Source organism: Condylostylus longicornis, unplaced genomic scaffold (genome assembly GCF_029603195.1).
Source record: "Condylostylus longicornis isolate FDR11 unplaced genomic scaffold, ASM2960319v2 ptg000135l, whole genome shotgun sequence".
NCBI classification, from domain to species: domain Eukaryota; kingdom Metazoa; phylum Arthropoda; class Insecta; order Diptera; family Dolichopodidae; genus Condylostylus; species Condylostylus longicornis.
The window spans coordinates 784,770-810,333 of record NW_026578103.1 but is presented as its reverse complement, the minus strand read 5'-3'; the positions used below and the strand labels follow the sequence as shown (position 1 = coordinate 810,333).

Sequence of the window (25,564 nt, the reverse complement as noted above, 5' to 3'; positions counted from 1 at the left end):
GAACTTGCGATGTATTTTAACATAATTTTAAACTTTTTTAATTATCAATTTTACTCTTACAAACTAGTTAGATCTATTGCTATTATTACCTAATTAAAACGTTTTTGCGACTTATAGTAGTTCTTTTCTGTTTAAAGTTAAGTATATAATCGAAATATTTTTTTTTATTAATACCTTTAAAATTATTTATGGCCTAAGTAAATAAATAAACTTATTTTACAATTTATTTACAAAAAAATTATATACATATACAAATAATATGAAATTAATGAAATTAAAATCAGAATGCATGTTCGTATGTTGAGATTGAATGAGCTTTATTTAGAGTAAACGTTCTTTAATTAATGTTCATTTATTAATAATTGATAAAATAATTATTTTTTTTCAATTAATAACATTTTAATGAAATTGTTTTTTTTCTTTAGTAATTATCAATTTAATTGTTAATTTTATTATTTGTAAACACATAACTGTATAATTATTAATAAATATGTTTTTAATTAAAGCACTTTGTTGTTAACATTTTTCAAAAATTTTCTAATACTTATTTATAGCTTACTAACTTCTTTTTTCTTTATTTAATTGTTTTTTTTTTTGTTATCTACTTTTTGTTAAAAAAATATAATATTCTAGTTTATATATAATAATATTTTTGAAATGAAACTAAAGATCTTCAATATAATTTTTATTAAATTAAAATATTAATTAATTAATATATTTTGAGCTATTTTTTTTTATTTTTAATTAATAATAAATCATCGCTAATTTCAATAAAATGTAGGGTTTTATTCATGTATATCGGCTGCATCAGGTTTACTTTCTTCTGTATCGAGACTTAAACAATCTGCTAGATAATCTTCCATCGAGCGATAAACATGTTCTAACACATTTGTTAAATCATGACCTTCATCAGCGTATGCCTAAAATACAGATATTTATATATTGTAATGAAATATGGAATAGAAATTTAAAATGTATATGAATATCCATGTAGATACATAATATTAGTAAAAATACTTACTTGATATCGAAATAAAACACCGCTTTCGTATAATGACCTAGCTATTTGTATGCCATGAACATAAGGCGCTGAGGAATCTGCTAAACCGTGCATTAAGAAGTAAGAATGAGATTTAATATGACGAGCACGTTGTGTTGCATCCGCTTCAACATAACCTTTGTAATTTTCAGCTGGAAGACCTAAAACACGTTCTGTAAATGCAGAATCTGAAATTAAAAATTTGCATGCTGGGAATTCAAGTTCTCTTGATTTTTTTAATATAACGTAATTACTGTAAAACAACCAGTCTGCTATAGGTGAAATAGAAATTCCACATTTAAATACGTTTTGTTGTGAACCTAGTACCATTGTTGTCACATAACCGCCATAGCCCCAACCCCATAAAGCAACACGAGTTTCATCTAGAAAACTTAAAGTATCTAATAGATACCTGTAAAAAAATATTGGGAAAGTAAATTTATGTATTTAATTTAATAATACACGCTCAAGGGAGTTTACATGTATTTATTTTTAATTGGTTTTACATAATTTTGAATATATATAATTAGTTATAATTGTTGTACTATTTTGGGGAAAAAAAACATTTGAAACTTACTGTACAGCGGCTATTTGATCTTGAACCTCTACTCCACCTATATGCCTATAAAGGGCTTTTTTGCTCTGGCCTTTCGAGCCCCTAACGTCTAATCGAATATAAATTACATCGTTACGCGAGGACATGTAGGTTCCCCAATCTACAATTAGTTTTTCTGATATTTGTTCAGATCCTGGACGCCCATTCCTGCATAACAAAAATGTATACATTATTTAATTAAACTTATCAAAATATGAGTATTAGAGGTTAAAAATAGTTTGAGTACACTTACACTTCCACGAGCACTGGAAATGCCGCATCTCGAAGTTCCTCACGCCAACTTGGCGGCAAAAGTAATTGTACATGTGCCCTACTTCCATGTGATAATGCAATTTCAAAAGATCTGTGTGTTGGTAGTGCTAATTCACGTAATTTCATTGAAAATTGCGGTCGTGTATCATATAATAATTTCTTAAGCGTATGATTATGAGCAGAATGGACACATGACACTGGTAAGCCAGGTCCTTGACATTCTAAAACATAATAATCAACACCAAATTCAGTGGATATGGAAGACGTTGGACGTAAAAAGGCATCAAAATGGGAACAATTTATGTAATAATAACGACTACTCCATAATACATCACCAAGATCACAGGTAATACACTGAGGCTCGCTTCTAAAAAATTTCAAATATTAATTTTTCTTTATTTATTCTTTTTTTATTTTTTATAATTATAGTTATATTTAAGTAAATTTGCATGCTCTTCATAGTTGTGCTTACTTTCGGCTTTCTTCTCCAGCCGTTGGGTCCTTAACAACATAGAGATGCCGTTGCCCCGGTTTTTTATCAACAGTTGCCAAATAATAAACAAGATGATTTTTTGTATCCCAACTTAGAATTTTTTGGACCTGTAAAATTAACCATCATTTAAATCAAAGAAAAAAAACAATATAAAAAGCAAATAAAATTTTTAGCTAGGTATTAATAAAGTTAATAGAATAAAAGACTTAATTTAAAAATAAAGTATTTTTGTTTTTTCAAAAAAATTTAATAAAATTTTCAAAAAATCCAAAATTAATATAACAAGCTATATGTATTTGTATATGGTGCATTGTGCATTTCTTTAGATTACGAAAAATGTCGAATTTGTTGAAACTTTAACATTATAGAAATCATATAAGTTATAAATAAAGTTGGGTCAAACCAATGGTTTGTATTGTAGCACTTTTCCCTTCAACAAGTGAAAATTCTGCTTTTAAATACAGTCTATGTATAGCTATCACACTATTAAAATTATTTTCATTCATATATAAAACTATTTCTAGGATTGCATATATTTAGGATGACGCATATATGCAGTCTTTGAAATAAAGCAAAAATTAATATAAAAAGGGGTTAACATAATGCTCGATTTTAAGGGTTAATTGTGTGAGTTAAGGAAAATAATTATATTTTTTAATTTCACGGAATTTACCGTTAGCTTTTTGCGTTTATAAAAATTTGGAAAAGCTTGCGGTTTCGGAAATATAAGGTGTCAAAAATTCAAATTTTACGAATTTCAAGAGGTGATAACTTGAGAGGGGGTGGAGATGGAAAAAAATTTTCTTCTAACAAAATGAACTATTTATTAATATCTAAAAGCTCCTAAAATTTCAAGCTTCTACAGTCTGGGGTCTAGAAGAAAAACGACATCAAAAATTTGGAAAAAAAGGACTTTAAATATCGGTAAATTTGAGCGGCCATTTTGTTTTTCTTAAGTTGAACTATAGTATACTGCGCAAAGGGAAGCAAGCCACTGCCTTTCTGCGTTTGTAAAATTTCAAAAATGCTTATCGTTTCATTGCAACAAATATTTAAAAAAGGCCATTTTTAGGGTTTTGGGGGGGTATAACTTCTAGAGGGGGGGAGATAGGTAAAAATTTTGTTCTACGGAAATAAGTTTCTAGTGAAGATGTATGTACGTATTAAATTTCAGCTTTCTATCTTCAAAGGTGTAGAAGTTTTGTAAACAGACACACGGACAGACGGACGGACGGACTGACGGACGGACGGACAGAGTGAAACTAATAAGCACTTTTTTCAAAAAATTTTTTGGAAAAGTGCTAAAAAGGTTTATATATATGGAGTGTTGTTAATTTTATATTATTTTGTCGTACAATGCTTAAGTATGTACATGAAAATACGTAAAATCCAGGATGAAAAAAAGGCAAGTTAAAAATAAATTTCTTCCTTTTTAAAAATTATAAAAAAAAAACGTCTTAATTATTCAATTGTACACAAGCACAGATAATCATATTGATAAAATTGTTTTTTAACACTATTCTTTTGTGTTGTTATATGATCTTAGTTCTTTTTGTATGGTTATATTATGATCTGATGTTAATCTTTTGTATATAATCATATATGTGTAGCAATATCCAAAAAGTATTTCTTAAATAATACATATATCAGGTACGGCAAAGAGGTCACAAACAAAATTTATTATTTTAATTCCGGAGAAATTTAATAACTATTTTGTTGATATTGAACTAATAGCATAAAAACTATAAAAGATTGCGGTAGTCACTTCTTAAAAATTCTAGCAATGCTATATTCTGGTACTGTTGGGGATTGTATATATCCTAATTCATTAAAAGTAAAAAAGTATCGCCAATACTGTAGAGTGGTGATAAGCACAATTTAGAAAATTATAGACCAATTTCTGTTCCTCGGATTTTTGCAAAAATAATTGAGAAAATTGTGTATAAAAAAATTTTAAATTATTTTCACGCTAATAATTTCTTATTTCAATATCAACATAAAAAGATTTTTTTTTTTTTTCTTTTCTACTCCCTTTGGGAGCATAGGGCATCTACAAAGCTCCTCCATCTGACCCTGTTGCGGGCTAGAAGTTTTATTTCAGGCCATGATTTGTTTTTCTCCTCGATTTTTTTATTTATTGACCTTCGCCATGTTTCTTTTGGTCTGCCCAGTTTTCGCTTGCCCTGAGGGCTCCACTCTAAAGCCCTTCGCTGAATATTATTTTCTGCTCTTCTCAGCGTGTGACCAATCCATTTCCATTTTCTCCTCTTGATTTGGCGATCTATGGGCTCTTGCCCCGTCAGTTCCCAAAGGTCCGAGTTCTTGATTTTTCTCGGCCAGAATATTCTGCAGATTGATCTAAGACACTTATTTATGAAGATCTGTTTGTCCAGTTTTTCTTTATTAACCATGTCTGACTTTCATATAGGAGCACGGATTTTACGCATGAGTTGAATATTCTGATTTTTGTGCCCCTAGCTAAGTGGCGTTGTTTCCAGACAGGCCATAGTCTTCCAAATGCCGTTCTTGCAAGTGTAATTCGATTCTCCATGTCCCTTTCATCACCTCCATTTGTAGTAATTATACTACCAAGGTAGCAGAATTCCGAAACTTCCTCTATTTCTGTGTTTCTTACTTCCAGGGGGGCATTGCTTCTGGCGTTAATTCTCATGCTTTTTGTTTTGTGTGTGTTTATTCGGAGACCGACTCTTGAGGCACTTTGATCTAGTTCTGTTATCTTTTCTTGCATATCATGGTGCGTGTGGGCAAGTAGGGCTATGTCATCTGCATATTCTAGGCTTTCGAGTCTAGAATATGCTTTCGAGTATAGAATACACTCTTATGAGTGTCCACATTATACCTCTGGCAGTAACTGTTGCTCTTCTTATAACCTCGTCCAGGACTACGTTGAACAGGAGTGGGGATAGGGTGCATCCCTGCTTGACTCCGGCTCTCAGTTTTATCGTATTGCTTAGCTGGCCCTGGTGAAGCACTCTTAGCTCTGCATCTTCATATAGCGCTCTTATTATGTTGATTAATTTTCGTGGTATGCCTTTACTTGCTAAGGAGTGCCAAATTGCTTCTCTGTTGATTGTATCGAAGGCCCTTTCAAAGTCTACGAAAGTGATGTACAGTGGCGAACCCCATTCGACTGATTGTTGAGCTATGATTCGCAGCGTGTTAGACTGGTTGATACAACCACGGCCTCTTCTGAAACACGCCTGCTCCTCTCTTAAGCTTGATTCTATTTTATTTTCAATTCTGGCGTGTATTATGAGCGCGAGTACTTTGACAGCCGCATTCAGTATTGTTATACCTCTCCAGTTTTTGCATTCTGTTAGGTCCCCCTTTTTTGGTAATTTTACTATGATGCCTTTCTTCCAACTGCATGCTATTTCTTCTGTACTCCAGATCTTATTTATTAGTGGCTGCATTATTTCGGCTGTTTTATTTGGGTTGGCTTTCAGTAGTTCAGTGACCTTCAGCTTTGTTATTTTTGAGTCTATTTAAGGCATCTATTATATTCCTTTTACTTGGCGGGTTCAGGTCTATTCTCGTGTTGCGACTACTATTATTGATTTCTTGATGTTGTTCTTGAATTTGTTGTTCGAGGTTATTGTTTATTTCCTCGAAGTGCTCCTGCTATCTCAGTAGTTGTTCTTTTGTAGACGATAAAGACTGGCCCTCTCTGTTTTTGATTGGTTGGTTATGATTCTTGGACTTATTTGACAGCGTTCGTATGTTGTTATAGAGCGCGCGCATATTATTTAATTCCACTGATTTTTGTGCTTCTATGGCGATCTTGTTGTAATAGCTTCTCTTATCTTTCCTTGCTGCTTTCTTTACTTCTTTGGCTTTCTCTTTATATTGGATCCTGAGCTCCATACTATTTGACGCCAAGAGCTTTATTCTTAAATCTCTTCTTTCTTCAATTTTTCTCCATGTCGTTTCTGAGATCCATTCTTTTCTTTCTTTTCTGGTAACGCCTAAGACCTCTTCTCCTACTTGTCTGAATATACTTTGCATATCTTCTTCACTCGCAATTGTCTGGTTTCTCATTTTCTCGTCAATTTTTGATACAAATTCTGCTTTTGTATTCTCATTTTTGAGCTTTTGAGTGTTGATTTTCCTTTTTCTCTGAGTGTTATTACTTCTAATGGTTGCAGGTTTTAGGCGGATATCTGCTGTGAGAAGCATATGGTCGGACCCCACATCAGCGCCCCTCCATGTTCTTACATCTAGGAGAGATCGCCTCCATTTGTGACTAATGCATATGAGGTCGATCTGTTTCTGTTTCGTTAATCGGTTGAAATTCACTAGGCAAGGTCATTAGCCTACCGTAGCTATCTGCATTGTAAATTCCCTTTACTTTCCGTCCTTGCAGCATGATGCCGTCACTGTGTTCCATGGTTTCATTGTGTTTCCAGCTCATGGTTTATTGGGTTGTGACGTACTGTCAGCCGTGACGTTTTCACTGTCAGTCGTCATATGTTATATGTAATATTATATATTTGGAGTTATACTTTTATTATTACTTTATTTCGTGGGGTTATGTACTTAATTATTTGGATATATTAAGGTAATATTTTGTATTAATGTTATACTAATATTCAATTATTTTTAGCTATATTTCACCGCTGTGGGAGCTGAAGGATTTAGCTTATTCAGCCAAATCTTCCCTTTTTATTATATTGCGGCGTGTATGGGATTTGAACCCACACCCCCCCGGTTTGTTTCGGTTTACAAGCGAGTGTTTTGACCACTAGGCCGCCGGGGCCACAAAAGGATTAGCCAACTAGAATAGCTCTGTGTGGCTTTGAAAAACGAGGTTCTTCAACTGAGGGCTGAGAATGAGAAGCTAAGGAAACAGAAACATGTGCAAATTACAAACAATAAGTCTAATGATAGTAGTCATAAAAAAAAAGCGGCTGCACCAAAAGCAAAGCAGGTGAAGTCAATCTTGGACGCCTACTCAACAGATGAGGAAGAGCTCGGAAGAGAAACAGATTGGATCCTAAAGCAAAATAGGTCCACTAAAAAAAGAAAAGCCGAATCATCTCCGGAAGTGATTCAGGTGACGATCTACGCTGAGAAAGCGGATGTTCCAAATTCAAAAAGTCGAGGCGATGTCACGAAAAACTCTAGGCCGCCTGCAGTAGTCATAAGTAATGTGGTTGACTATAATTAAATAGAGTCAACATTAAAAAATAAGGGCATCAATTTTAAGGTTAAAATGTTGAATAACAATCAATTTAAGCTTATTGTAAATTTCGAAATGGACTACAGGAATCTTACCAGGGCCATGAATGGATCTGGACTAGAATGGCATACCTATGAAGGCCAGACCAATAAAAGTCATGGTAAGAAATCTTCACCCCAGTTGTAAACCGGAAGATATAAAAGAGGACTTAAGCTCTAGGGGTTACATGATCTTGGATGTAACCAATAAAATTAAAAAAATAAAAGAAAATTGGAAGAATATTATGGTGCCTCTACCGCTGTTTATGTTAACATTCTGTGTAAATGACGAGGAGATGAAAAAAATTTAAGAAATCGATCACATAAACAGGATGAAAGTTAGGATAGAGGCACTTGGAAATTGTAAAAGGTGTCAAAGGTATGGGCATACACAAAAATTTTGCCGAGAGAACCGAATTGTGTTAAATGTGCTGGCACGCACTTAACATCAGATTGTAGTAAGCCAAAAAGTACTGCAGCAAAGTGTTCCAATTGCTTGAAGGCCCACCCAGCAAACTATAGGGGATGCTTTGTAGTTAAGGAACTACAAAAAACGTAGAAATAAGAACAGTAACAACAACTTGAAGAAAAATTCTGAACGGCTACCGAGGCGATTCGCCTCGAGAATAGTCTCAAAAGATGTAACATACAGGAACGCTCTCCAAACGAAAACTGATGACGGTGGCACGAGCAATAAAGAAAGGGCCAGTGACGTTAATGTTTTGTATAAAATGCAAAATATGATGCAGAACATTTTTAGAGAGCGAAGGGAAAAAATCGAGCACCAAAAGGCCTGGTAAATGATGGCACGAGGTAATTTTAAAATAGCAACATGGAAATGCAATGGTATTGCAAATAAAAAGGACATGCTTGAAGTTTTTCTACATACACAGAATATAAACGTGTGCCTCGTAACTGAAACACATATGACCTTAAGAAGCAGGATTCGGTTTCTAGGTTATAGAATTTACAACTCGAACCACCCTGGAAATATAGCGATGGGCGGAACGGCGATAATAATAAAAGAAAATATAGTGCATTGGGATTTGCACCAGATGCAAACCGAGGGAATGCAAATGACGGCGGTTCATATCACTTCGACTAAGCAAAAATTTGGAGTGGCTGCATTATATTGTCACCAAAGATTTGAAATTACGGCAGAAATGTTTCAAAACGTTCTGACAGACCTAGGCGATAGATTTATATTGGGGGGTCACTTTAACGCCAAGCACACTGATTGGGGTTCAAGGCATACTTCAACTAGAGGAAGAGAACTTAGGACAGCAATTGGCGGCACGGGGTACCTTTTTCACTCTACTACGAAGCCACCGTATTGGCCAACCGATGTTAATAAGTATCCACATTTAATAGATTTCTTCATAACAAAACGGATTGCGAAAAATTTCATCGAGGTACATGATAACTATGATCTTAACTCCGATCATTCGGTGGTTATTCTTGAACTTAAGGAAAATATAATTATGAAAAGAGCGAAACCTGCGCTGACAAATGGAACTACAGATTGGTCGAGATTTCGCTTAGAGATTGAACAACAAATAGATCTACTAGAAGGGCAGGCATTAACTATCTCCCACATATACTAGTAAAAGTAGGACGAAGTAGGCGGGAAACGCGTGATCCTACTGATAAAACCAGATATAATCGTGAATCGCAGCAACTAAGACGCTGTATTAGAAAATACAAAGAGGATTCGGTTGCCAATTATGTTCAAAATTTGACGGCGTGTGAGAAAACCAATTACTCACTGTAGCAACAAAGAAAATGAAACAACCTATCAAACATCTCGCTCCTAATTAAAACAAAGATGGAACGTGTTCAAAAACTGACAAGGACAAGGCAAATGCGTTTGCGGATCATTTGGCCAATATATTTTGCCCGCATGACGGCCAGGGCGTGTATGAAAATGAGGAATCTGCTTTTGTTGGGGATAGCGTGACTATTCCAATTGTCAAGGAAAGAGATGTTATAGAAGACCCCAGAGGGGTTAATTACAGAAAAGGGGTATAACGATGCTTACGCGCCTAATAAATGCGTATATAAGGTTTAATTACGTGCTTGAAATTTAAAAAGTTGCTGAGATAATCATGCTGCACAAACCTGGCAAACCTATAGACTGCGCGACTGCCGATATTTCAAAACTGCTAGAGAAACTTTTATTGAGAAAACTTCAGCCTATAATTAAAAGTAAAACGTTAATCCCGAATCATCAATTTGGTTTTCGCCGGAACCACTTCACTGGAAGAAAAAACATGTTAAAATAAACATGTTAAAAAAAAAAAATGTTCTATCATATTTTTCGACGTAGCCCAGGCCTTCGATAAGGTTTGGCATTGTGGATTAATGAAAAAACTTAGGCGATTACTACCAAGGCAGTATGTTGACCTGCTCGAATCTTATCTAACTAATAGGGTATTTCGAGTTAAACAGGAGGAAGAGTACTCTTCGCTTAGGGATATCAGGTCGGGGGTACTACAGAGGAGTATATTGGGCCCGATATTATAGTTGCTATACACGTGTGATATTCCTGAATCGGAAGGAGCGACAACAGCTACATTTGCTGATGATACAGCAGTTATCGCAATAGGACGAAATGAAAATGAATCTACACAAAAATTACAAAGGGCCAGTGATGAGATCTCAAAATGGACTAGAAAGTGGAATATGAAACTTAACGAGGTGAAATCAGTACACGTAAATTTAACTAATAGGAAAATTAACAATTCATTTTCAGTTCCGATAAATGGCGTCTTGATTCCGTCCGCAAACACAGAGAAGTATTTGGGAATGGCGGTGGACGCAAAGCTCAGATGGAAGGAGCACATAAAGAAAAAGAGATCTCAACTAGTGGAGGAATACAGAAAGTTTGAATGGCTTTTGGGGAGGCGTTCTAAATTGACAATATATAACAAGGCTTTGATATATAATCAAATATTTAAGCCTGTCTAGGCTTACGGTATTCAATTATGGGGCTGCGCTGCGCAGACTCATATCCAATCTATACAAAGATTTCAAAATAGAATTTTACGGGACATTGTAAACGCCCCTTGGTATGTCCGTAATGCCGATATACACAGGGATCTCACGATCCTAAGTGTCACAGACGAAATTAAAAAGCAAGCAGGCAATCGTAAAATGCGTTTATCCAATCATGTCAACATTGATGTTGATATGATTGGATAAACGCATTATCGACTAGCCGTTTCCGACTAGTTTTATAGTTTATTTTGAGGAGGGTGTTTTTTAGCGGATTAAAGTTCCACACTACTGGTTTTCGTCTGGCAGCGTCTTTCGAGATTTTTCACCCTTCGCCTAGGTAAAAAAAAAAAAAAAGCATTAATGTTGATGAAAAGCTACTTAAAGGGGATGAAACAGTTTGTTCAATTTAAAGATTCAAATTCGGGCCCTTCCTTTTCCTCATTAGCAGTTTTCCAAAAAATTGTTGTAAAAAAGTGTTTATTAGTTTCACTCTGTCCATCCGTCCCGCGGACATGTTTACAAAACTACTACACCCTTGAAGATAGAAAGCTGAAATTTAATATATAAATAGATCTTTGCTAGAAACTTATTTTCGTAGAACAAAATCTTTACTTATCTTCCCCCCCTCTAGAATTTACACCTGCAAAAAACCCTAAAAATGCCATTTTTTAACTATTTGTTGCAGTGAAATCATAAGCATTTTTCAAATTTACAAACGAAAAAAGGCAATGGCTTGCTTCTCCATTCGCGACGTACTATAGTTAAACGTTAAAAAGACAAAATGACCGTTCAAATTTACCGTTATCTAAAATCCGTTTTTTCTAAATTTTTGATGACGTTTTTCTTCTAGACCACAGGTTGTAGGAGCCTGAAATTTTAGCAGCTTTTAGATATTAATAAATTTTAGACACAGCTTATTTCATTAGAAGAACATTTTTTCCATCTCCATCCCCTCTTGAAATTTGTAAAATTTCAATTTTTGACACCTTATATTTCCAAAACCGTAAGTTTTTCAAATTTCTGTAAACGCAAAAAGCTAACGGTAAATTCCATGAAATTAAAAAATATTATTATTTTTCTTAACACACAAAATAAACCCTTAAAATCGAGCATTATACTAACCCCTCTTTAAATTAATTTTTGCTTTATTTCAAAGACTGCATAAATCGTTCATCCGAAATATATGGAATCCTAAAACTAGTTTCGTATATAAATGAAAATAATTTTAATAGTGTGGTAGGTATACATAGACTGTATTTAAAAGCAGAATTTTCACTTGTTGAGGGGAAAAGTGCTACAATACAAACCATTGGTTTGACCCAACTTTTTTTTTATAAATGACATTCAATATCTGCCCCTTACTGGAAAAATATTCTTGTTCGCCGACGACTGTAGCCCATTCGACATTAGAAATTATGCTTATAAAGCAAAGTCAAATATTGAACACGACCTTGTTATTCTTTTGGAATATTTAATAAACTGTCGATGAATACTAAAAAAAACAAAATTAGTTAACTTTAAAACAAGTAGAATACAACTCAAATCCGGGTGGAAAATAAAGTTAGAAGAGGTTGAAGAAATAAAATTTCTGAGTCTTATTCTTGATACAAACTTAAATTGGATGCCGCATATTTCGATGTTGGATAAAAAATTAAATGTGTTCAGCAATATTATGTATAAATATAAAAACAAATAACAAAGAATACTCTAAACTTACCTCTACTGTAGAGTACTCTACTGTAGACAATATTAATACGTTACATATATACAAACAATATCAGCAAATATTGTTTATATACAAATTTTTAGATAAACCGTTTACTCAAACACCACCTTTATCGAGAGATATTCTCATAGATTCTATATAAGATATAGAAATAACATTAGAGTTCAATCCAGGGGAACAATATTAACACTTTAAAAAAATTCTATTACAGGGTTTAAACTTTTTAATAATTTGCCAGAAAGTCTGAAAAACATTGAAAAAATAGGTAGACTTAAAAGTGAATTGCGGTCGTTTTTGTTGACAGCAGGTATTACTCAATATTATTAGATTATTACTCAATACATTAATTTTGAATATACGTATTTTAATTTTAGTTTTTTATTATATTTTATATTAAAATATAGCCAAACTATGTATACATAAGTATAAGTAATGCCCATAGGGGCGACGAAACAAGAAACAAATTTTAGCTTAATTGAATGAAAATAGAAGAAAAAAAAAAGAAAAATCAGGCTATGCTCAATTCGAGAACCACCATTTTTCACCATATATTAACTTTGGTATGGAGTTTGTAACAACTTGAAGGAGTCATCTGCAGTATGGACATGTACATATATTCTTGCTCAGCGTAGAATTCTGAGTTGATTTAGCCACGTCCGTCCGCCCGTACATCCGAACGCACGATAACTCAAACACGAATAATACAATCCACACCAAAGTTTCACAAGTTGTTTCTTTTCTGCCAAGAACGAACCCTCTTGTAATTGGACGAATTCGGACAACGGGTTCGTGTAGCTGCAATACAACCCAAGTAACAATTTCAAAGAGTAATACCCTAAAAAGTCGACCAAAAATCTCATAAAACTCTCATACCATTCTCGAATACTCTCATAATTTTTTTTTCTTTTTTTTGTTTTTATGCAACTCTCGTAAGGTTCTTACAATAAAGAGTTAGCACTTGTAGTGTTAAAAATTCTGCTACTAGTAGAGCTACCTTCAGCAAGCCATAAAAAATTTTAATTCTCATAAAATATTTTTTATAAAATGTCAACTCTTATAGAATTTTGTTCTTAAAAGAATTCCTTTATAAGTCTAGTACGGCCATTTTTATACCCTGCACTTCGTGAAGGGTATATTAACTTTGGTATGGAGTTTGTAACTACTTGAAGGAGTCATCTGGGGTATGGACATATATATATATTCTTGCTCAGCGTAAAATTCTGCGTTGATTTAGACATGTCCGTCCGTCCGTCCGTCCGTCCGTCCGTCCGTCCGTCCGTCCGTCCGTCCGTCCGTCCGTCCGTCCGTCCGATCGCACGATAACTCAAAAACGAATAATGCAATCGACACCAAACTTTCACAAGTTGCTTCTTTTGTGCCAAGGACGAACCCTATTGTTATTGGACCAATTCGGACAACGGGTTCGGGTAGCTGCCATACAACTCAAAGAGTTTATTTTAATTATTTCAAAAACTAATAAAGGTACAAATATAAAATTTTGTATACATGTGTCCAATTATATTCTACATATGCTCTAAAAATTTTAATGAGATAGCTGCACCGGTTCGGGTGGCTGCCATACAACTCCAAAAGCAAATTTTTTATATTCGGCAAAATAATAAAGTCAGATTCATGAAACTTGGCAGTCGTGTGTCCAATTATAGGTCAAATATATTTCTGAAGTTTTGATGGAATTGCTTGACAGGTTCAGGTACCTGCCATACAACTCCAGAAGCTAATTTTAAATATTCGGCAAAATAATAAAGTCAGATTCATGAAACTTGGCAGTCGTGTGTCCAATTATAGGTCAAATATATTTCTGAAGTTTTGATGGAATTGCTTGACAGGTTCGAGTAGCTCCCATACAAGTCTAAAAGCTTATTTTAAATATTTGGAAGAATAATAAAGTCAGATTAATGAAACTTGGCAGTTGTGTGTCCAATTATAGGTCAAAGATATTTCTGAAGTTTTGGTGGAATTGTTTGACAGGTTCGAGTGGCTCCCATACAAGTCCAAAAGCTTATTTTAAATATTTGGAAAAGTAATAAAGACAGACTCATGAAACTTGGCAGTTGTGTGTCCAATTATAGGTCAAAAATATTTCTGAAGTTTTGGTGGAATTGCTTGACAGGTTCGAGTGGCTCCCATACAAATCCAAAAGCTTATTTTAAATATTTGGAAAAGTAATAAAGACAGATTCATGAAACTTGGCAGTTGTGTGTCCAATTATAGGTCAAAGATATTTCTGAAGTTTTGGAGGAATTGCTTGACAGGTTCGAGTGGCTCCCATACAAGTCCAAAAGCTTATTTTAAATATTTGGAAAAGTAATAAAGTTAGATTCATGAAACTTGGCAGTTGTGTGTCCAATTATAGATCAGATATATTAGCGAAGTTTTAGTGGAATTGCTTGGCAGGTTCAGGTACCTGCCGTACAACTCCAAAAGCTAATTTTAAATATTTGGAAAAATAATAAAGTCAGATTCACGAAACTTGGTAGTTGTGTGTTCAGTTATAGATCAGACATATCCGTGAAGTTTCTATAGAATAGTTTCACAGGTTTGAGTAATTGCTATACAACAATGAAAGGTGCAGGGTATAATTCAATCGGTTCATACCGACTGAAACGTTTTTACTTGTTGTATTGTCATTTTTCCTTATCTAAATTTAAACCCTAATGAGACTGAAAATTCTTTTTTTGGAAGGAAGTCCGAAAAATATTTATTGTACAGTTATTATTAAATTAAAACTAATGAAATGCAAAATTATAGTTTTATTTGAATATAATAAAACTTTAGTTTGAATTAATGCACATTAGCATATTTATTTTTTGCTTAGCAATTCTTAAATTTCAAAATTTATACATATGAAAAAAAAAGAAATAAGATATTATAGGGTTAAAAAATATGTATAAAAATTTATTAAATTTTAATTATTTTTAGTTGGCGTTGCTTTTTTCGAAGTACAATATCAACTTTTATCAATAAAATTCTAATGCAAGCAATTTTTTGACTTATAATCATGGCAAAAAAATCATTTTAATTTCCCATATTTATAATTTTATAATATTAAATTTTTGATTACAAATATGTATTGATTACATATCATATACGTAAACATATGTACAAAACTGCTAACAAAATCGAAAGCCAGACATAAGAAGTATAACATTTTTGAATTTTTACAAGAGGATCTGACCTTATGCATGATTTCTATATAATTTCTCTAAAATATACAAAAAAATTCAATAAACAAAAATTCACCGAAAGAATTAAACTCAATTCGTGTCCTTAGTAAAAAGTATATATGTACGTGATAAATATGAAGATGATTCAATTCGTAAAAAAATTAAAATAAATAAATTAAAGGTAAAATGAAAAAACAAAATAATAAAAAATTATGTTTTAGTATTAGGTATTACAAATTTCAATAATATGTACATTTATACTCGTAATTATTATTTAATACAAAACAAAGCATAATAAATTTATGAGCTATAATTTTGTTTGTAATTTTTTTTCGACTGCCAAATTTAATTGTTTAGTAAGTGCTTATTTTTTACACCACAGTTACATTATTTTTTACTTTACACATTAATAGTTTAATTTCAATTTTAATTCTATTGATGACTATTTATATTTACAGTGATACTGTCATACTTATATTAACTGCTTGAACTCATAGCTTTAACCATATGTTTATTTAAAACAATATAAATAGTTAAGATAAATGTCACACTTTAAATCAAATATATTAATGAAATGTAAATTACACATTTGTAGATAGGTTTATAGTTTTATACTTTTCGATTCGTTTCAAAGGCTTTCATTATCACCGCTCCCCTTTCTATAAAGTGATTTTATTCGGATCAACAACTATTTCTAATTTTTGAAATTCATAGGAAGCTTTTTAAATTTTTATCGTTTTTGTAACTAAGACTTGTTTGCATAACTTGAAAAATTTTGTTTTCAATCGCTAAAACATTTAGCAATTAAAATGTTCCTTGAAGCTCCATCACGCTCAGATAATATTCTTTTCACTCGAATTGAATCCAAATCTCAATTTTTATTTAAAAAAATTTAAATATTGGCGCATGCCACATTTTTTAGTTCAAACAGTTAACTTTCTATTGATATAAAGCCGAGTACATATGGCGCTCAGCACATTAGTGGTCTATCCAATATTTTTACAAAAATGAGTTATTGTGTTCAATAGAACTGTAAAGGCCTAAAGAATTGTTCTATATTTTCAAAATACTTAGTTTACTCCTCTATTCAATCTATTTTGATCTACGCTCGTTTTTGCTTTTTAAAAATTTCTTTAAAAATTAAAATTAACATTAAAATTTACTCGAAATGTCATTTTTGCAAGTAGACTACTAATGTACTAAGCTAATATATGAAAAGTATATTTTTAAAAATGTATTTTAATTTGAAAAATTTTTGCACAGCTTGAAGCATTTCATTTTTTAAGGGCCACGCAATAAGTTTTCAAATCAAGAATATTATTTTTTTTATTTGTTTTTTTTTTTTTTAATTTTTCTTATTCCAATTTTTAAAAATTTAGCATATAGGTTACATACATAATGTCCGTAGCACGTAATCGTTTACACTATTAACGTATACTTATACAATAATATACAAAATGAAATGATCAAACAAGAATTTAAATATAAATATTAGTTCTTTTTTACTTATTTATTTATCAATAATAATTTTTAAAAGTTACTTGTGCTAATTACAGAAGCTTCCAAGCTTTTTCTTAAAATTTTCGTCTTTTGAAATTTACTCTTCAATTATTTTAGTTTAAATTAGTTAAAATAATTTCATTAGCTATACAAAGTTTTTTTAATATTATTACTTAAAAAGTTCTCACCTGGTTTCGGCCATGCGTAATAACAGCGACTTGCTATACATTTACACATACAATTAAAGGACGTTTTTATTCAACGAGTAATTTTGTGTTATTAATTTGTATTGTGTTTTTATTCATTTATTACAGCAAATGTAAATTGTCAATTTTATTTTATTCGAAGTTAAATAATTGAAAGTTTTAAATTATATATTAAATAATTATTTTGCAATTAAAATTACATTTAATGTTTTAATGATAGCATTGTTGATAACAGTTATTTGACAGTTTTGTTTTTATTTTGACATTAAATTGACATATTCATTGTTTTTGTTAAAGTATAATATTTTTAAATATTGAATTTTAGTTTAGTTTTTTTAAAATAAAATGTTGGTATAAGTACATATACATGAAATAAAAATAAGATTAAAATTAAAATTTAAAATAAAATTAAAATTTAAAAACGAAAATTTAAAGTTAAGAGAAAAACAAAATTAAAATGCTTTTTTTGACTTATAAATAATGTAAATTTTGTACTTTGCGTTATGCAGCTACTTTTTAAACTTTTGATTACAGAAATTGTATTGTATTTATTTTTTTTTAAATTTAAAGATCCTTAATAAAGTGTACCACAAAAAATGAAACAATACAACAAACGTTTTAAATAAAAAGCATTTGAAAATTGTAATTAAAAAAGAATTAACAAATTCATACAAAATTATTTTAAGAAAAGTTTACCTAATGTTCTTATGACAAAAAAATTCTCAAATTGGTTTAAAAGAAAAACACTTTTTCTTCCCTTTTTTTCTTATTTTTATATAATTTTCTTGTATTTACCTCGTATCGACCATGAGAAATCACAGATATTCTCTGTTGTGTTATTGTAACATGTTTGATATGAGTAAAATGTTCTGTACCAGTTTCTTGTATACTAGCTAGTGTTAAAAAACTATCCCCATCTGGTGAAAAAACTGGATGCGGTACTATGTCTAACCATTCATCTTCGGGTGCACGTTCGGAATGCGTCTAATCAAAATTAAAACCAATTACGTTATGTTTATTTTATTTATATAATTTTATATCGCTTTAATTTTATTTCATAATTTTTATTGTTAATAAAATTTTAGAGGATCATTTTTGTCAAGTTGAAATTTTGTATCTCTAGTGGTTAACTTAAAAAACCTCAATAGCAATTTTTGGATTTTTCAGGATTAATTCCATTATGAAAGTTTCTTTTGAACTGTTTTTTATTATTTTAAATGTTTTTAAGCCAAATAATATTTAAGATAAAAAAGTATACTTTCTTCTTGGATCAGACTCAAACGCTAAGTTTTTCTATAAATGATTTTATACTTTTCACCATATTTTAGACAATAAATTATTGCCGAAGTTTTTAAATCAACATACTTTAAGGAAACACTTTGAATAAGATCCAAATTTTTGTGCAAAAGAAAAGCTGCCTATTCGTCTTCTTAAAAAATATAGGGTGGGATTTTTTATGCGCTTACTATAAGTATTTTTTCAGAATTTTTTTACTTTTCAGAACATCAATGCCTGGGTTTAATAAAACAAAAAAAATGAAAATGTGTGGGACAAAGCTTCTTTATTTATAGTTTTTATTGCGATCCGTACAAATGCTACACATATGTTTAAAGCATTTTTAATGCAGATAACATAAAATGATTAATTTGTCAAATAATAAAAATTACTTGATTCTTACCTCGAAACAATTCCATTGCGGTGCAAAACATGTGGAAATTATACTAAAATTTTGTGATCTACTTAAATATACAACAGAAATTTGATTACTGATTTCTGTGACCCAACCAGCCGATGTTATGTAAAATTCACTATGGTATTAAAAATTAAAAAAAAAATGATTTGAAAAAAATTAATTAAATATAATACTTACTGTCCATCTAAAGCTGATGGGGGTTTTATTATTGTTTTAGTTATTTGATCGACGTCCGTTATATTTACAATATATATTGTTACTTCGGGATTAGTAGTGCCCGGTGTTGGATATCTGACGTTACGTGTTTCTGGAAAAGAACTACCAGAATTCATACCGCTTGCAGTAATAATTGCCCCAGATGCTAGCCATGGAAATGTCATTGTACCAACTTTAGAATCATTAAACGACGCATACATAAATTGTGTACCGTCCGGTGATGGCCATACTGCATCAGATTTTTCAAAAATTTCTTCTGTAAAATTTTTTTGCTTAAGAGTAATTTTTTTTAAATAGCATTTTCGTTGTGTTAGTTTACCTTGGTACAACCAATCAGTAATACCATTATAAATAATATTATCATATCCTGTATCTGTTATTCGAATATCTTCCTCGTTGGAAGGCGATTGTCTCAAATAAATGTCATTATCGGCTACAATTAATAATGAAGTTGAATTTCCTATCCAAGTTGCGTATTGTAATCTTGATCTTTGTACTTTTGGTGAGTTTTTCAATCGAACTGGCATATGATGATCATTTTCTACATCGTAAATTGTATAAAGTGCACTAAATGATTTTCGATAAATCTGTAAAAAAGAAAAATAAAATAAATTAATACATATTGCATTTAAAATAGGTATTATAAATTTTTAAGAAAACGAGAAAAAAGAACCTTCATCGTATTATTATGATTCACTCGTACGAGTATTTTTTAAAAGCTATGTGCTTTTTTTACTAAATTTAGTCTATTGCTACTATTATATCGTAAGAACTTATGCAACCGCATTCAATGTTGTGTTCCGAGTTTTATGGCAGGTACTCGATAAATTTATCCAGAAATCAACACATCTATAATATATAGGAATAAAGAAATAGTTTTTTCTCTAAAATTTTTTTGAACATTCACTCTTCATAAAACATAACCCCATAGATTTGAACGTATTAATTCTATCATATACATACATATATTTTTTTAATTCTATGTCAAAATTAATTTTTCTAAAACATTGAACTTGTTAATAAAATAGCTAGTGTTAAATTTTAGACAAAAATTTTTACTAAATTCAATATATACTTTTAAAATTATAGCATTTGCGGTTGTGTAATAAACCAAATGTTAAAATGTAGAAATTTTAGCTTTATTTTATTTTAATTTATACGTATACTCGTATAATACGATTGGATTAATAGACAGACTTAGAACTCGACAAACGCAAATATAAAAGAACTATAATTTATGCTCCTAGTTACCTTTGTAGTATTTTTAACGAAAAATTAATAATTACTTTCAGTTCGCAAATTATTCTACAAAAATTAAAGTTTTCCATATAAGCTATACCTGAAGATCATTATATGTAGTTACAATTTTGGAGTAATAACAAAATACACAAAAAGTTGAAGGGTGAATATTACTTGGATTATAATTAATTTATTACGAAAAAGCTGGTTTATTTTAAATTTGGTGTTAAATTTCCCTCGTAGACACGATATTGCTGAAACTTTATGAAATATTTTGTAGAGAAATAAAGGTAATACAAAATAATGTCTTTTATTTTGAAAGACATGTTTATAATGTATAATACTGCGTAATAAAGATTAAAAAAAATTTGTTTGAAAAATACTTTGTTTTAGTTAATATTTTAAGGTTTTGACCTCAGTTTTTCGCTTGATAGACATATTATTTCTAAAATTTTTTCCACATTATGTTATATCAAAATGAAGGTTAGACTGATAAGGTTAATAATGTGGAATTGTGAGTAAATGACGGTTAAACGAAAATTTAGTAAAAAAAGTTTGATTTTGCACGTGAATATTTCTCAAACTTAAAGTCTTTGCAATCTCTGGTATATCGTTAGAAGGAGAATTTTATTAGCTTTAAAATGAGTATACAAAGTTGGATATATAATCGAGTTATAATCACAAATATGAAAATTAACGATTTTCGAATACTCCAACTTTGAGGCCCCGTAACTCGAGTTCAAGAAAAATAAAAATGTCCCTAGGTATTTTTTGTTCGTCTGGATTCATTCTATCACCTGCATCGGAAATACTATTGAGTCTCGGACACCCTGTATATGAAATTTTAAATTCATATCTATTGCTTTCATACATTCGAATGTTTTTACCTAACAACATTTATTTTTGAGATTAAATACAAAATATAGAAAATAAATTGTTTTTACCTTATTTAATAAAAAGTTTTTACCTTATTTAATTTAATTTTATTTTATTTCGCTATTTTTGATACACTCGTTTGTTTACAATATTTAATTTCTTTCATGCCTACACAACTCTTATAACCATTTATTTTGTAATAAATATGGAATATTTTGAGGATGGTGAAATGACAAGGAAACGAAAACTAACGATTTGCAACTATTGTTTACACAATGCGGTCGGTAAAAATCGGGGATTCAAACGATAACATAAAATAAAGCAATATAGAGACCGTTTTAGTTCTTGCCATTTTACTGATCTACATGCTAACACGTTAAACTTAATTTCTCATAAATAGATATAGATTATAGGCTGATTATAGATCTTTCATTTTAAAAATATTTGTTTTTAACTATCCAGTCGACTGGGGCTCCAGTATCAAATACCTGGGTATTTTTTTGGATCCCAAATTAAAATTTAATATAAATACTACAAATAAAATTAAAAAAGCTGATGTACTAATTATGACGTTGTAAACAGAAATTCCTATTTAAAAAATCTGATGTGGTCAGCACATAACCGACCGCATTGTGCATTGTCTAGCTAAGTGAAAGTGTTACAGAATATTATAAAATACCCTGTTAAATACTTCTTTCCAATTTTAGGGCATTAGTAAGCTTATAGTTAACATACCTAGAAAAATGTAAATTTGCTTCTTAGTAGAGTTTCGCTTTGTGTTACCCGAATTCCCTGAAATCTTCGTGAATTAGTTTCAGAAACAACCAGAACTCAAATATCAAATTTCAAGAAATTCCATCAATTCGTTCCGTAGATATGGTGAAAAATGTAAAATCGGCCCGCAAATCAGTTTTCGAGCCCTGATCTTTCCAAAAAATGTTTATACTCGTATGTTCATAGTTTTCATACGAGGAATTCATATATTAAATTTCAATGAAATCGGTTGATTATTTCTCTTTATATACACAAAAATGTATATTTGGCCCGTAGTAAACGTCCAGTTGCTGACGCCTGATTTCTTCCAAAAGTTAGGAGGTTTCGTCGCCGGTAGAGCAAAACTTATATATGAATTTTCAAGTAAATCGATTGAATATGCTGTTCATAATGTTCAAGAATGTAAAACAGGCCTAAAAAGTGCAGTTCCCGGGGCCTGATATATACCAAAAGTTGATCAATCCGTGCCATGGTGGAAATAAACTTACATATAAAATTTCATCAAAATTGGTTCAGCCGAACTTGAGATACACGCGTACACACACAGACCGACAAACCGACAGACCGGCAGGTTGCTAAAAATAGTTTATTTACACTTCCCTACTATGGAGAAGTACGTTCCCATCGAAAACTCGATATGCAAAATTTGTTGCCATCACATAACCTATCTATTGTTTACACAATACGGTCGGTAAAAATGTAAAATTGGCCCCGAGATCGGTTTCCGTGCCCTGATCTTTCCAAAACATTTATAGATTCATTGTTTTCATACTTAGAATTTAAATATTAAATTTCAATGAAATTACTTAATTATTTTTCGTTATAATATATTCAAAAGTGTATATTTGGCCTGTAGTAAATATCCAGTTGCTGACATCTGATTTCTTCCAAATGTTACAAGATTTCGCGGACGGTCGAATGAAGCTTATATATGAAATTTCAAGTAAATTGGTTGAATACTTTCTTCAAAACGTTCAAAAATATAAAACAGGCCCGCTTAAAAGTCCAGTTCCGAGGCCTGATATATACCAAAAGTTGATCAATCCGTGCCATGGTGGAAATAAACTTACATATAAAATTTCATCAAAATTGGTTCAGCCGAACTTGAGATACACGCGTACACACACAGACCGACAAACCGACAGACCGGCAGGTTGCTAAAAATAGTTTATTTACACTTCCCTACTATGGAGAAGTACGTTCCCATCGAAAACTCGATATGCAAAATTTGTTGCCATCACATAACCTACCTATTGTTTACACAATGTGATTTTGATGAAGTTTTATATGTAAGTTTATTTCCACCATGGCACGGATTGATCAACTTTTGGTATATATCAGGCCTCGGGAACTGCACTTTTTAGCGGGCCTGTTTTACATTTTTGAACATTTTGAAGAAAGTATTCAACCGAATTACTTGAAATTTCATATATAAGCTTTTCTCGACCGTCCGCAAAAATTCCTAACTTTTGGAAGAAATCAGGCCTCAGCAACTGGACGTTTACTACGGGCCAAATATACATTTTTACGTATATAAAGGAATATAATTGACCGATTTCATTGAAATTTAATACTTGGATTCCTCGGATTAAAACAATGAACATGTAAATTTTTTGGAAAGATCAGGTATCAGCAACTGGACGTTTACTACGGGCCAAACATACATTTTTATGTATATAAAGAGAAATAATCAACCGATTTCATTGAAATTTAATATTTGAATTCCTCGTATTAAAACAATGAACATGTAAACTTTTGGGAAAGATTAGAGCTTGAAAACTGATTTGCGGGCCTTTTTTACATTGTTTACCATATCTACGGAACGAATTGATGGAATTTCTTGAAATTTAATATTTGAGTTTTGGTTAACTGGCGAGCATTTCTGGGAATTCGGGTAGCACAAAGCAAAACTCTACTAAGAGCCAAATTTACATATTTCTAGGTATGTTAATTATAAGCTTACTAATGTCCAGACATTTTTATAATATTCTGTAAGCCTTTCACTTAATTAGACAATATACAATGCGGTCGGTTATGTGCTGACCACGTCAGATTTTTTTGTCTGTGTTTCTTAGTATAAGTTTTTTACATAAAATTAAAAATTAATTGGTTTTGTAAATTTTTTCCAAAATAAAATTTGTACAATTTTCAGTTTGTTTATTCTGCCAGAAGTAAAATCTTTATCGATTAAATAAACAATTTTAGTTCAAAAGTTACTATTATTAACTGATTCCTATTAATTAATTAGCTACTTACATGATTATTTGTATTAAAAAAGTATTGTATATTTTTCATATAAATAAATAAATAAATAAATAAATAAATAAATAAATAAAAATAAAATAAAATGTTTTTAACTAAATTACCTTAATATATTATGTATTTTACATTAAAACAAACATAACGCTTTTCATTATAAATTTTGTTTTCATGATAAATGAGTTTGAAATCCTTACTTTATGAACCTTAAAATTAATAATAATCGGTCTGTAAAAGTCTTTCAGAAATACGTATATCAAGCCATATTTTTTAGAGAGAGTTTAAATGTGGAAAAAATATTCAACAAGTTTTAAAAAATAAAAAAAAAACTTTTAATAACTTTTTTTTTCTAAAACATTCAAAAAAACTTAAGAATATAGGAAATCTATAGCAAAAAATGAAACACCTTTTTTTTGGAATTTCATGCTAATCTTTGCTATTAAAATTAATGGAAAAATAATATATAAAATGTGATCTGTTTTTTCTAAGACCATAAACATGATGTTTCATTCCGCTTCTAAAAAAAAGTCTTTGAAGGAATTTCACAATATTAAAATGTGGATAAATTGGGTTGTAAGTTTTTTTTTGGGTGTTTTTCATTTTCCACTTTTTATGATGCATATTTTTTAGTTATAGTTTATAGTTTTAGTTTTTGTTAACTGTATATTATTTCATATAGAAATTTAATGTTCTGAATAATAGTTTTAATGAGGTTATTTGAAAAAGTTAACAAACTTTTATATAATCCTTTTTTTTAATTTTTGTTTTGTTTGTGTTTTTTTTTTTAAGTTACAGGTTCATTTCTATAATAGTTTTAAAATTTTATTGTTCAAGAAAAATTTTGAAAGCAAAACAATATATCATTAAAAGTTTATCTTCAATGGCGAAGTAGTAAACAACAGGTCCTAATTTTTTAATCTATCAAATAAGGAAGTTTAAAAGTTTTGTTGTTAAGTTTATTGACCATCTCTTTAATAAATTTTCAATAACACAAAAAAAAATGTTTAGTTTCTTAAAATATCGGCCTTGAGTATTTTTCGCATCACATTTCAGTATGTTACAGTAAAGCTTCAATTATTTAAATTGCCTCTGAAAAAAGTTTAAAACAAAAGAAGTTTAAGAGTGTGTTTTGAATAAATAACTATAACTGATGTCTTTATATCTAACAAGTCCCAATGCTGAGAGAGAAACTTGAAAGCACGACCTTACCTCATATGGGTTTTTTATAAATCGGAATGGCTATTTCTTGAGAAGA

The 25,564-nt window shown here is 30.8% G+C and overlaps 1 protein-coding gene across 2 annotated transcripts in view; it reads right to left on the bottom strand.

The window, feature by feature from the left end:
• Nucleotides 1–672: 672 nt before the first annotated feature.
• Nucleotides 673–25,564, bottom strand: part of LOC129615016 (inactive dipeptidyl peptidase 10) — a 92,807-nt gene continuing 67,915 nt past the window's right edge. Inside the window, exons 3-13 of one of the 2 annotated variants that reach the window (XM_055530056.1) lie at nt 19,481–19,748; nt 19,123–19,417; nt 18,931–19,060; nt 18,048–18,236; nt 17,235–17,267; nt 2,380–2,507; nt 1,888–2,274; nt 1,617–1,802; nt 1,294–1,451; nt 1,022–1,227; nt 673–920 (exon numbers count right to left, since the gene is read on the bottom strand). In XM_055530056.1, coding sequence (XP_055386031.1) covers nt 786–920; nt 1,022–1,227; nt 1,294–1,451; nt 1,617–1,802; nt 1,888–2,274; nt 2,380–2,507; nt 17,235–17,267; nt 18,048–18,236; nt 18,931–19,060; nt 19,123–19,417; nt 19,481–19,748 — 2,115 coding nt within the window. In that variant the 3' untranslated portion in view covers nt 673–785. The remainder of the gene's footprint in view (nt 921–1,021; nt 1,228–1,293; nt 1,452–1,616; nt 1,803–1,887; nt 2,275–2,379; nt 2,508–17,234; nt 17,268–18,047; nt 18,237–18,930; nt 19,061–19,122; nt 19,418–19,480; nt 19,749–25,564) is intronic. The other variant, XM_055530057.1, reaches the window with a different exon arrangement.